Here is a 14173-nt window from a genome sequence, read left to right on the forward strand (position 1 = left end):
CAATATTTTTTGTGTTATTACTAAGCACACGGTTTACATATAGAATATGCTAGGAATTTAAAATATTGTTCAAACTACCACCGGGCTTTAGCAGCTTATTGAAATTAATAGTCATCAATTTATTATTTAAAATTATCTACTTTTCTCATGAGTAGATATAAGTATTATATCTAAGTAATATTATAAGTAGATATTACCTTGTTTTAGATAAAAAAAAAATAAAACACAATATATATTTCTTGGAACACTGAGTGAAACTCAATATGATTTTAATAGAGCATAATATCATGCATTACAGATAAATAGATTCAATTTCATTAAACATGGCAATATTACAAAATGTTTTTTTTTTATATTAAAGCTATTAGATTATAATAATTCCCAAATTTCCCAAAAATAAATACTCATGGTTCAATTAATTTAACATTTGTAAGAATTTAATTACAAATTGAGGACAAATAAATACATACCCATACATATATGAGTAAACAAAACAAAATAAGTTCATAAAAAACAATTAAAAAAAAAACAAAAACCTTTAAATATAATTAAGCAGAACAAAATGCCTCATACACATTTGCACTAAGCACTTTAACTTTTCCATCCAAGTGAACATTTTGTTTTAGACTGCAGTCTCCACTTTCCGTAACTTTAGTCGATCTGTCAACAATTGGCAACCACTTGGCAAATGGCATTTTGACAGTAGTAGGTAAATTTGCTGACCGATTAGGCGTATTTACAGTAATAGCATCCATTAACTTATTAAAACTATGAGATGTGCAGTAACGAGCTACTGAAATTATCTCGTCATTTTTTAATAGTTCCCGTGTTTCATTTACCATGTCTTGTAGTAGTGCTTCTCGCACTTGTGGCATTTGGTGTAACATGTATGAATCTATACATCGAAAAGGACTATCTGTATCACTTGCAATTTCAGTTTGAATGAGGAAAAATAGTTTTTCTAATTCCTGTAAATTGTATTGTTCTTGGATAGGAACTTGCTGTACATACTTAATAACTTTACTATGTAAATATTCTTCTAAACGTTGAATACCGTCTTCGATGAAGTAACTAAAATGTAACAGATAATCTTCTTGAGTTTTTGAACAAATTGGAGGTGAATCTTGTGATAGACTTTTGTATACAAGACCTCCGAGCAGATTGAGTTGAATTTTTAATGTTATTACCAACATAGTTTCAGCATAAACAAGTAAACATGCTCTGGTAAAAACACATATTCTCATTTCTTCCCAAAGTGCCAAATCATTTTGCTTTTTCAATTTATCTATAATATTTTCAATGCGTAAATTTTTCGCAAAATATTTAACATGGAGTTGTTTAACAAATTCAGTTATCATGCGGTTCGAAGTGTTTTCTGTGGCTTCATAGTGCTGTTGACGTCTACTTCGTTCCAGGTATTCCCGACTTTCTTTATCTTTTTTTTCTGCCAATTTATTTTTTATAGTGTAAACTACATACGCAGTACTGCAAAATAATGCGCCGCTTATTATTAATTTGTGTTTGTGTCGTGAAACAAATTTTTTTACAGAATCATACATTGTCAATATGTAAAATTACTCTACGCGAACAAAATATGAGCATTTACGTTTAAACTTTATAGTAACACATAAAAAAATCGAATGTTCAAAAGCGACAACTTATTTTAAAATCTAAATACACGTTTCACAAATTAGATTATGCGAGTACATTTGATTTATTTGAATGTATTGATAAAAAAAAAAACTATCAGCACCAGCGTAAGATGATTTATTCGAGAATACCCATAAAATTATACATCAGACAATATAAATTATCATACGATATTGTAAGGTTCAGCGTCACGGAACAACACTTTATGTCTATATAATATAAATATTAATTATTGATATAGTCGATTGCAATCGTTTAATTTTCGACTTTACGAATCAAACGAACACCATAAATTAATAATAATTAATTAATTAAAGTTTAAACATTGGAATATTAAATATTTGATTGTTTATCTGAAAAACATAACCTGAGTTATGAAATAATAATTATTGATAACATAGAATGCATGACAAACACGATTTAAGATAATATTGTACACAAAAATCGTACGGTATTAATTCTCAATATTAATGTATTTGCCACACTGTTTTCACGAGTTGTCCGCTCTCCTAAGCATAGTTGACGCCGTTGACGGCATTAAGGCAGTCCTCTCAAGTGCCTATACTGTATCCCGTGTCCGCGGGTCAGTGTACACTGTATTGTGTACTTCCGTCAGTTTTGACATTCGATTCGAAGGTTCCCAGTTCTTAGCGTGACAACTGACAAAATAAATGGTTTTTTAGCACTTACTGATACCTATGCTATATTAATTATTATCGCAATTTGCTTATTACTTATTGTTATTTCGCGGTTCGGCAAAGCGCTTCTGACAATTATATCGAGTTGGAATTTTTTAACGAGTGTTTAATAGTACGTGTACTTCATGTTTATGTTGACTTGTGAATTTGCATAGAAATAACAACTACACCATTGTTCGATCGACTGTTTTCGTCCGAAGGTAATATATTGTAATTTATTTAATATTGGTTAACAAATTAGGTGCCTGATTGGTTAGTATTTTTGATTAGTTTTAAATCTAGTTGTTTTAATATTATTGTTAAATCAATATCGTTGTCAGTAAGAACTTATTTATATCTGATCGCAAAACAACAGTTTATACTGTTTTAATGAATTTGTTGTGGACAGCATTATTCTAAATCAAATTTGCAAACGCATTTAAAAAATGTGATTCACATATTCTTTATTAACTGATTTTTCAATGACCATTATGTTAATCATGTATGTACAGAGTACAGACACACGGGTTGAACCCAATTCTGTTTAAGCTAAACAGACATACCAATATTTAGTAATTTTAAAAATTTCTAAAATAAAATAATTGTAAAAAAATTACATTGAAATAGTATAATAATTGCAATACCTATTGACAAGACTTGTAAATGTAACAATATTAAATCAAATGAGGAATGATAGGGCCCCGTTCGGCCAACTTCACCATTTTATACAAATGATTATTTTTATATAATATGTAGGACAAATGGCAATAGAAAATTAATGGAAAGGGTGAAGGTTACAAGAAGGAACAAAACAATTATATTACCCAATAATACTGGAGTATCTATATCGGAATTAATAATTTTAACCAAAAACTATCAACTTTTCTATTAGCTTATGATTTTTAGTCAGAGAAATGAAGAACAGGATTCAACAAAAGCGTAACCTTGAAAAATGTCTTATATAAACGCTCGGGCTGATACTTGTCAGCATTTGTGATAAGATCCTAGATTACTGTACCATACTCTGAGACTAAACAAACAATTGAACAACAGATAGATTTATTAAAGGCAGATAACTTAAAATCAATCCATATACTTTTGACAAAGCCCAAAAATGTGAGTGCTATATTAGGACATATTTTAAATGTATTGACGGGTACAATTTTTTTTTATCTAAAATGAAACTTAGATCAACCCATAGATATATACAACAAACTAGATAGCCGTCTCCTTCTTGTCATGGAAGTCGGCTGCCATTTACAAAGCAGGCAATGTTTACAAAATAATATTATCATAGTATATATGTATAGATAAATATATGTATATAAATAAATGTAAAATAAATGTAAACATTGCCTGCTTTGTAAATGGCGGCTGACTTCAATATCGGCCACCACCGTAGTAGGCTATCTAGTTGTTGTATATATCTATGGATCAACCACCTTATTTATCAGATAGGTACTATTATTACGATATTTCCATAACATAAAATATACATTTTGAAAAGTAGGGACCTATCACCTATCACCTGTCTACATTCTTTTCTAATTTCTTCTTGGATTAAGTCTTAAGTGGAAGTAGGTATAGGTATTTCACAAATAATTTATTAATTTTAATAAAACAAGTAAAAAATATTGTAAGTTATGTTAAATATTTTTTAAACTATAATTAAAAATTAAAATATAATATAAACTAGATAAAAAATATAATGGAAATAGTGTTGGTAAAGCACATAAGAAATTTTACTGTTTTAAGTAAATTTATGTGCTAGGTATTTCTTGTAACAAAGTGTAAGATCGCATTTTTTAATTGACGTACTTAATCTGAAAGTTGCATAAAACTACAAAATATGTAGATACAAACAAATATCTATACATCATCGCACAGATAGGTAACTCTTGGTAACTATTTAAATTTTAAAGTCTTATGCCTACCAGTTCTAATTATTTTATCTACAAGAAACTTTTTTGTTGTAAATATCTATTACCTAATCTATTTTATATCTATTGTTATAATATCAAATTTAACTCTATTACTTCATAGTTAAATGGCCGATTCTAATTTGATGGATCCTATAGTGGATTCAACACAGCAAGAATTTAATGATGCTCAAAATAGTATGACTTCGTTTGAAAATGATAATGTAGATTCTAACGATCAAGATAGTAATATGAACTCAAATCGACAGGATAATATGAATTCTAACAATCATGAGTCAATGAATGATTCATATGATCAAGAAAATGGACATCCTAATTCTGAAAATGAACAATCATTTGATGATAATGGGAGAGGTTCTTTCAGGTATTTGTAACCTATATTTTATATAATTAACAATCTTGTATTCTTATAATTAACGTTTCAACAGGGAATTTGGAGATGGTAACGGTCAATTTGATAATAATTATGGATCTTCTGAGTATAGAAATGAGACTAATTGGAACAATGGTAAAGGAAGTAATGAAGCTGGAAGATTTGGGGGATTTGGTAACAACAATCCCAAAGGATCTTCTAATTATCGAGGTGGTGGTTCATATGGTTTTAATAGTCCCACAAATGGAGGTTTTAAACCTCAAAGAAGTAGATGGTCCTCAGAAAATGCAGATGAAAACTGGAATGGTGTTCCTCAAGATTCTTCTCCAAATATAATGAATGGGCCACCTCCAATATCTCAAGGAGGTCCACAGTTTGGAGAAAGTCAAGCACCCCCATTTAATGAACAAGATAGAAATGGCCAGGCTGGAGGTCCCCCAACAAATCAGTTGCCTTCATTATTACAAGTATGACTTACTTTAAAAATATGATAATTATACATATTATATTCATACTCATTTAATTTGTATTTAATATACACATTTGTAATCTCTAAATTAATTCTTTACAATTCTTTTGAAATTGTATAGATGCCACCCGTAATGCCACCAAATAGTGGAGTAGTACCACAAGGCCCACCGCCAATAATGTCTGGAGAAGTGTGGATTGAAACTAAAGCCGGTGATGGAAAATCATATTATTATAATGCTAGAACACGTGAAACTACTTGGGATAAACCATCGGGACCTAATATTACTGTTATTTCTCAAGAACAGGTATCTTAATTTAAAGATGTACAATAGAAAATAAGAATGTAATTATATTTTAATAATTTCTCAGGTTGAACATCTTGGAAATCCAAATCCAAATGCCAATAACTATGTTAAACCCAATGAAAGTGAACAAACTCCTAATGATGTTGAAATGAAAAATATTGAAGACAAATCACATAGTAAAAATATTTTTTTAAATATTTAATTGTGTAAAACATATTAATTGTATGTTATTAAAATGGTCATTTTATTTGATTTAGATAATGAACAAGTCCCTTTAATGCATCCTCCGAATGTTGGAGTACCTCCATTAGGTGGAGTTCCTGGTCAAATGATGCCTCCAATGATGGGCCCCCCTCCTGGTATGATGCCTCCTAATACCATGATGCCTCCACCAAATTTTCCGCCATTTGGTGGACCACCACCATTTGGTATGCCACCACCAGGATTTCCACAAGCAGCTCCATGGGGTATGATGCCCCCAGGATTTGTGCCTCCGCCTATGATGATGCCTGGAATGGAACTTAATAGCAAAGTATGATGTTTTAATATTGTTAATACTCAAAAAAATTATTGAAATATTAAAATATTTATCTCAATTTAATAGATTGATCCAGTAATCTTAGCTAATGCTGCTGAATGGTCAGAACATCGTTCACCTGATGGAAGAATGTATTATTATAGCATGAAAACATCAGAATCGGTTTGGGAAAAACCAGAAGCTCTTAGAAATCTTGATTGTGAGTAAATAATATTAAAACAGTAGTAAAAATTGTTATTAAATGTTTTTTATGTTACAAATCATCATATTATTTTAAAATCAATTTATATTACAGTGGCTAGAGAAGTTGCAGCTGCTAAATTAAGAAAGGAAGCTGAACAGAAAATGGAACAGAAGTCAGATCCTCAAATGGACATGGGTTTCCCTCTTAAATTAATGAATGGTTCAAATTCAGAAATTGGTTCATTAAAAAGAAAAGACGAAGAACTTCAAGAATCAAACAAAAAAAGTAAAATTGACGAAAAACCTAAAGTGTTAGAAAAACTGAAAGTTCAAGACAAAACTAGACCTGTATCTAGTACACCTGTTGAAGGAACTCCTTGGTAAGTCCATCATTATGCAAAATTATATTTTTGCAGTGAATTATACCATGAATTTTGTATTTTGACTATAGACATATAAATTAATTTAATAAAATAAATAATATATTTATGTAACTTATGAATAAAAAAGTATCTTTAAATTAATCATTGATTATAAAATGACTGGAGTAAAAAACACTCTTAATTTTCTAATAAAATAAATTGAGTAAATAACTGGTAATATAATTGTATTTACAATTTTTTTTTTTACTAATCTAAGTTTTATTTTTAAGTAGCTAAGTTTTTAGAGAATGAAAATTAAAAATATATAAGTCGAGATATAAGTTAAATTATACAAACATTTGGTTAGGTATGAGGTGAATAAAAATGTTGTTTTAATTGTATTTATAATTCTAAAAGTTTTTGATTTTACTTTTTAGGTGTGTAGTATGGACAGGAGATGGTCGTGTATTTTTCTTTAAACCTTCAACTAGAACATCAGTATGGGAAAAACCAGATGATCTTAAAGGAAGATCTGATGTTGACAAAATGGTATCAAATCCACCTGAAGTAGTTCAAGCTTTAAAAAGTGCTGAAGGACAATCGCCAACAAAAAAATCTAAGGCTGATAGTGGTATATTTATTAAACATATAATAATACATTTCTAATATTCTTAAATTATTCTGTTAATATTTTACTATAGATAAAAATTCACAAGAAAGTACAAATAATACCAAAAATGATGTGGAATCTAAGGTTAACTTAATGAAGGATTCAGCCATGGAAGCAGAATTGAGAGCAGCTAAAGAAAGAGCAGTAGTGCCTCTAGAGACTCGAATAACACAATTTAGAGAAATGTTATCTGAGAAAGAAGTACTTTTAAATAAAATATTATTATTTGATAAAATTATTTTTACACTATTTTATGGTTTTAGGTCTCAGCTTTTAGTACGTGGGAAAAGGAATTACACAAAATAGTATTTGATCCTCGCTATTTGTTACTAACATCTAAAGAGAGAAAGCAAGTATTTGAAAAATATGTGAAAGAACGTGCTGACGAAGAGAGACAAGAGAAACGAAATAAAATGAAAATGAGACGTGAAGCTTTTAGACAATTAATGGAAGAAGCTAATCTTACAACAAAGTAAAAAAAAAAAAAAAAAAAAAAAAAAAGAAGAAATTGAGAATTTTTAAATATTTTGTTGCAGGACATCATTTAGTGATTTTAGTTCCAAAAATTCTAAAGATGAAAGGTATAAAAATATTGAAAAATCACGTGAAAGAGAAGGATTATTTAATGAATACATGGTAGAATTAAGAAAGCAGGAAAAGGAAGAAAAAGCGTTGCGTCGTGAACAGGTCAGTGAGCAATTTTATTTTATTAACTGTAAAACATTTATTGCTATAAATTATTGCTTTTAAAAATTGATACTATTTTTACTGAAATTAACGTGTAATCAATGTATTCATATTCATTTCAATCTTATTTTTTTAAGTGTACTCTTATTCAGAATAAGTGTACACCAATTTGTGAATGTACGGATGGGTGAATAGAGTTAGTGTTGTTGATGGCCAGTTACAGGGAAGGCTCCAGGGGCCCTAGGCCCCCTCCCAGCTGTATTTTGCTAAACAATTTTATACTGTTAAAAACAAAATAACAAAAAAAAATCACCGATATTGTCTGAATTATATGACTTGGCCCCCCCTAACCATGTCTCTTGAGCTACTCCCTAGGCTGGTAGTGAAAATGGATGTGTTGACAACATTTTTTTTGTCCACTTCAGCGCCGTCTGGTATACTCTTATTCTGAATATAGTATATTTAACCCATTAGCGCCGGAATTTTTTTATTTACAATCTTAATCAACATTTTGTTGAAAACATAATATTATGTTATATCTTAAAAATTATTGTAAAAAATCTATGTTGCCATATGGTAACGCACTGGGTTAATGGGTTAATATTCATCATTAACTATACAATTTTGAAATATACAAGAAAGAAAAAATAGTATACTGTATAATCACAAACTATATACGTTAATTTAGTTAACATTTGTTAAATATTTAACTATTAAAATGTCATTTATGTCAATGCAATTTAAAAAATATATTTAAACTAATTTTTTCAGATGTTTTTAATTTCCAGGTATTAAATATTGACAAAATTTCAATATGAATATATTCACATTGTGATAATTAAAAATTCCCCCTCTCTTATAACCATGGATATTGAAAATGAATCAACTCATTTTACTAATGATCTTTTGTCAATATTCGAACATTTAATATGTATTATCTACCTATTATTAAAATATATTTCAGGTTTATTTTTATTGGAGCCCATTTTTTTTACTATTATTAATTAATACAAATATTATTTTAGGTGTTGAACTATTAAATATTAGTATATAATACAAGGTTTATATATATTATATATTTTATTAAACAATTTAGGTTTTAGGTACTCGCTGATGATAAAGTTAAATTAATTTTAAGTTATATCTAATTTTTGCATTGTTCATTTGTCCAATGACTAGATATTTTGTTTGGTTTAAGATTAAAATATTCATAAATTATTAATATTATAGCTTTTCTTAAAGAAACATTATTTGATAGTCGCAGGTAAATTGAATATTTGTATTATCATATAAATTAAGTTAAAATAATTTTTATATAATAGTTATACCTAACTAATTAATTAAATAACTTTGTATTAAAGTTTATAGTAATTTAATAGTTAATATTCAAAAAGTCAAAACTTTACATTTTTATTTAAATCATTTTTATCTTACTGAATTATTAATAGTTATGAATAGTCAATAGGTACCCAAAATAATTATTAAAAATATAAACAAATAGTTTTTTTTTTTATAAAATATAATAAATTCAACATAATTCAAAATTTAAATGTTATTCCTTTACCTGTATTATTTTACAACTTTATAATTTTAATTGAATGTGAAAGTGAGATTAAGTATAGTTTTAAATTTTATATTACTTTTTAAAAATTATTCTATAAATTGTACAATTAATAAAATATTTGTTTAAACTCTTTGTACTACTTTTTAGTACTGAACATTTCTACATTAAAAAAATGGGCTTGTGTGTTGATTATAATATTATTATGTAACTTATCTACTATGAAAACAGTATTCATAAGTAACTATATATATATTAATATATATTTATATCTATGTATCTCACTGGAATTTTTAAACATAAAACCATAAACAAATGTTTACATTTAAAAATGAGATTAAGTGTTTGTATGTATTATTGAATGATATTTGAATGTTGACTTTTGGTCTGTTAAATTTAAAACATGAATGAATGCCTAGAATGTATATATGTATTTGTATAAATCTTAAGTTTATCTGACAATTCTACAACCATCACTACCAATAACCAATAATTGGATCATCTTGTAACATTATACCTTGAGGATGGATAGTTAAATGCAACCCTGGCGGCGCTAAACAAACCCAGTCAAACTATTCAAACACCAGAATCGAGGTAATACCTTATGGATTTTTTTTTTTTACTTGGATACAAACAGATAACTGAAGTTTACTGTACTAAGTATTACTTGCCATTAAGGAATTTTGGATCTTTTGTTTTAATGATTTTGAAGTGGCACTCCAAACAGAACAAGAAGAATGGACTGCAGCAAAATCAAAGTATTATTCATGCTTTAAAAAAAACAAAATCAATCTAACTTTTAATCATAAAAATTGAACTGGTTAATCAAGCTGGCTGCTAAGTAATAACATTTTGATTTCTTTATTAATCATTGCTTCAGTCATAGTATTTGAAATGATACAAATATCTTAGTATTATTAAAATAGAATTTATACATTCTATCATTGTTATAAAAATGAAAACAAATTATATATGAGATATAGGTATTTCTGTTGTTTTTGGTATGAATATTAAAGAACATTTGACTGTATGATTGACATTGAAGAATAAAATATTGAATTTTATGTAGTTATTTAAATACATGACTACCATATTAGTATTATACTATTATGTAAGACTTAAACATTATTTGTTTTCCACAATTATTTAGACTACCTACAGTATTTTTTTTATATTAAATAAATGTTTACCTAGACAGTCTTAATAGATTACATTAGGATATTATTTACAGGTTTGTACTTTTAATTACATTTGTACTGTATAAGAGTATATTGGTTTTATTGAAAATAAAAATATTTTAAAGTTATTAAACCAAAAAGACATCAAGTTTGTTTTGTTAAACAAATACAAATTATTTCATCAATATTTTCTAAAATTGTAATGTTTGATAAGATTGGCCAAAATATTGTTTAAATATATAATACTTCTGTTTATTTCAAGAATTAAATATGCATTAATATACAAATAGTTTATATAAACAATATGATTATGTGTGTGTAAATGTTATAATAAAATTCCATTTTTAGAAAATTATAATTCAGCTGTATGTGTACAATATACAACTGATTATCTTTTTTTATCTTGGCTTTTAATTTACAGTTATATTTGACATTACTAATTTAATTTTCAGGTTTACTATTCTCTTCATTAATGATATTTTTTTCAGCATTTTGAATGTGAGAAATCAAAATTGTAATTTTAATAAATATTTTAAGATTTCAAATTACTAAATGTATAATTGAATACTATTTAATTGATTAAATTTGTAAGTATCCATTTTGATTTCTCATATTAATATTTATGTTTATTTGATGGTTTTTAAGTATTTTTCTCATAAAATACATTGTGTTATAAATGTATAAATAATTATGTTTATTACTTTTATATATTATAATTTTTTGATGACTGCTTATAATATGTTGTGATTACAAAATGAATGATTATTTGTTATATGATTTGGAATGTTATGTCTTAATGATAATTTTAAATTCCAATTAATTTGTAACAAATTTGTTCCTAACATTTAATCTAATCAGTTTTCTGTCAATACATTTTATAGGCTCGAAAGCAGTTTATAGAGTTATTAAAGGAGCACACTGAAATTGACCGGCATACTCGTTGGCCTGAGATAAAAAAGAAATTAGATCATGACTCTAGATATAAAGCAGTTGACTCCAGTACGTTACGTGAAGATTTTTTTATTGATTATATAAGAATTTTAAAGGATGAAAGGAAAAAAGAAAAGGAACGGGAGCATAAAGAGAAAGACAAACATAGTCATAAACGAGATAAACGTGATAAAGAAGAAAAGGAATCATCTGCTAAAGCTGACTCAAAAGTAAATATTAACCTCAATTAAAATTAATATTTTAATAATTTAATAATTATATTCAAACATTTAAAGCATGATGATAAGTCACCTGAGAAACAAAAAGAAGAATTAAAAGATCTCAAGGATTCTAAAGATTCTAAAGAAGCTCGAATTGAAGCTAGCTTAAAGGAGCGAGAAAAAGAAGTCCAACGTACTTTAGCAGTGCATTTAAAACACAGAGAAAATGAACGTGAACAACATAAACATGATGAAGCGGTTGTTCATTTTAATGCACTTTTGGCAGACTTGGTTTGTCTTTAATTATTATAATATTGTTAGTAAAGTTTGGATTTTGTAGGCATTTTATTTTTTCTATTGATCTAAAGTAGAGCTTTGTCAGCTATAAATTCAATTTATCGTCGTTGGGCGAGTAACAAGTCGTATCTCAAGAAAAATCGATTTTGCGATTTATACATAAAAAAATGTGGTAAAAAATAACACATGATTTGATGATAATATTAATAATTATAATAACAATCTTCAAGGAGATTAAAGATTTAATTGTAATTTTGCCGTAACTTGATTACATGTTATCAGTGTTCACGATTTTGTCTCTCTTGAACATATTACATTTTTGAGATACGACTTGTTACTCGCCCAACGACGTTATACTACTTAGAACAAAATTCTGGTAATTTATTTTAATTTAGTTAAAAGTTTTTTTTTTTTTTGCTATTTTAGCCATTGTTCTTAATGAATTTTTGAGTTTAAGATATTTTAATACATAATATATTTTAAAAACAATTTGCTTACTAGTCATAGAGATATCGTTAATTCAGGATATAAATCCCTTAATTTTTTTTTCTATATCGCGGTTCGATAATGCACAAAACAACAACATTGATATTTAAATATGTATCGTTGAAGAAGCCTAATATTAATATGATTCAAGGACGTGGCTTGATCAATTTTATCTCGTTATATCGATGGCATAGTGCACACATGTTGTGCTTTTTTGTTTAATTTTATAATATGCTTTTTTATTGTTTTATAGAGCTACAAAATCCAAATTCTAGTTATTAATATTGGTAATACCTGAATACATGTAATTCCATATTTTTATTATTATTTTAGGTAAGAAGCAATGATATGTCTTGGAAAGAAGCTAAAAGGCAATTGAGAAAAGATAGCAGGTATGAGTTAGTAGATTCATTAGAATCTGAAGAAAAGGAAAAGTTGTATAAGGTTCATGTAGAAGATTTATCAAAGCGAAAGAAAGAAAAATTTAGAGAAATGTTAAATGAGATAAGTGATTTGACATTAGATAGTTCTTGGAAAGAGATTAGAAAATCCATTAAAGAAGATGTGAGGTATGTGAGATTTTCATCTAGCGATAGGGTAAGTAAATACAAAATTATTTTGTTGACAATTTATAAGTATTAATTCAAATATTATTTTTAGAAATGTGAAAAGGAGTTTAGAGAATATTTAAAAGACAGAATGATTACTGCTAAAAACGAATTCAAGAATCTTTTAATGGTAAATTGTTAAAAATCTTTTTCTGTGTTGTTTTTATTTAATATCTATTTGGTTTCAGGAAACTAAATTGATTACTCATTTATCCAATACAAAACTGCAAGAAAACCATGAAACTTATTTTAAAGAGGTTGAAGATATATTAAGCAAAGACAAACGGTATTTATTTTTGGATAGCATAGCTGATGAACGTTCAGAGTTAATAGTTTCCTATATCGAAGAATTAGAAAAACGTGGTCCACCCCCGCCACCTACTGCTACAGAACCCAATCGAAGACCACCATTAAAATAAATTTGTATTTAATTTTATAGACCAAGTTATTTCTGCTTTTATTAATATCGTAAACTTCAACGATAATCATTACACTTTTTTTTTCAGACATAATTTTTAAATATGTTTTTTTATTCAATTTATTATTTGTGTTGTTATTATTAATTTTTTTTATAGGCACAAGTATCAGTAAGTAGCAGATTACATATGTTATCATTAAGATCTATTTCTTATTACTGCACAGGATGAACTTGTTTTTAGGATTCAATATTACTATTATATTTTAGTGTTGACATTAATAGGAAACGGAATAAAAATAATATTTAATATTTTCTCTATACAATTTTCTGACATTAAATGGCTACAATTAATTTTGTTGAATATGTCCCATTTAAAAATCTAATGTAATAGATAATAAATATAAATCACTAATTTAATTGTATAAGATCTTATATCAAGGAAAAACTATTATAAAAACCTAATATTTTGTTTTTGCAACTATTTTGAAAATAATATTAAAATAGTAATCTACGGAACCCCTTGGAGCTGGTTCATCCTGTCAGTAGTTTCATATTCACGTACATAGTTTTGTAGTTCAAAATATTATTGAAAATAAAATTTATCCTTATGTATTTGTA

The 14173-nt window shown here is 27.1% G+C and overlaps 2 protein-coding genes across 2 annotated transcripts; one reads left to right on the top strand and one right to left on the bottom strand.

Annotated features, from left to right (window-relative positions):
• Positions 1 to 233: 233 nt before the first annotated feature.
• LOC100163227 (peroxisomal biogenesis factor 3) lies at positions 234 to 1991 on the bottom strand. The gene has a single exon (XM_008186291.3). The coding sequence runs from the start codon at positions 1557 to 1559 to the stop codon at positions 549 to 551; it is 1011 nt and encodes a 336-aa protein (XP_008184513.1). The 5' UTR covers positions 1560 to 1991; the 3' UTR covers positions 234 to 548.
• A 185-nt stretch (positions 1992 to 2176) lies between these two features.
• On the top strand, positions 2177 to 14173 carry LOC100165305 (transcription elongation regulator 1). The gene is made up of 17 exons (XM_001946629.5): positions 2177 to 2548; positions 4371 to 4631; positions 4696 to 5107; positions 5231 to 5416; positions 5481 to 5592; positions 5674 to 5948; positions 6021 to 6153; positions 6250 to 6517; positions 6937 to 7130; positions 7201 to 7370; positions 7433 to 7641; positions 7706 to 7856; positions 11477 to 11755; positions 11822 to 12037; positions 12863 to 13126; positions 13190 to 13267; positions 13326 to 14173. The coding sequence occupies exons 2-17, from the start codon at positions 4375 to 4377 to the stop codon at positions 13554 to 13556; spliced, it is 3435 nt and encodes a 1144-aa protein (XP_001946664.2). The 5' UTR covers positions 2177 to 2548; positions 4371 to 4374; the 3' UTR covers positions 13557 to 14173.

The sequence above is a fragment of the Acyrthosiphon pisum genome, chromosome A2 (assembly GCF_005508785.2).
Source record: "Acyrthosiphon pisum isolate AL4f chromosome A2, pea_aphid_22Mar2018_4r6ur, whole genome shotgun sequence".
Classification (NCBI taxonomy): Eukaryota; Metazoa; Arthropoda; class Insecta; order Hemiptera; family Aphididae; genus Acyrthosiphon; species Acyrthosiphon pisum.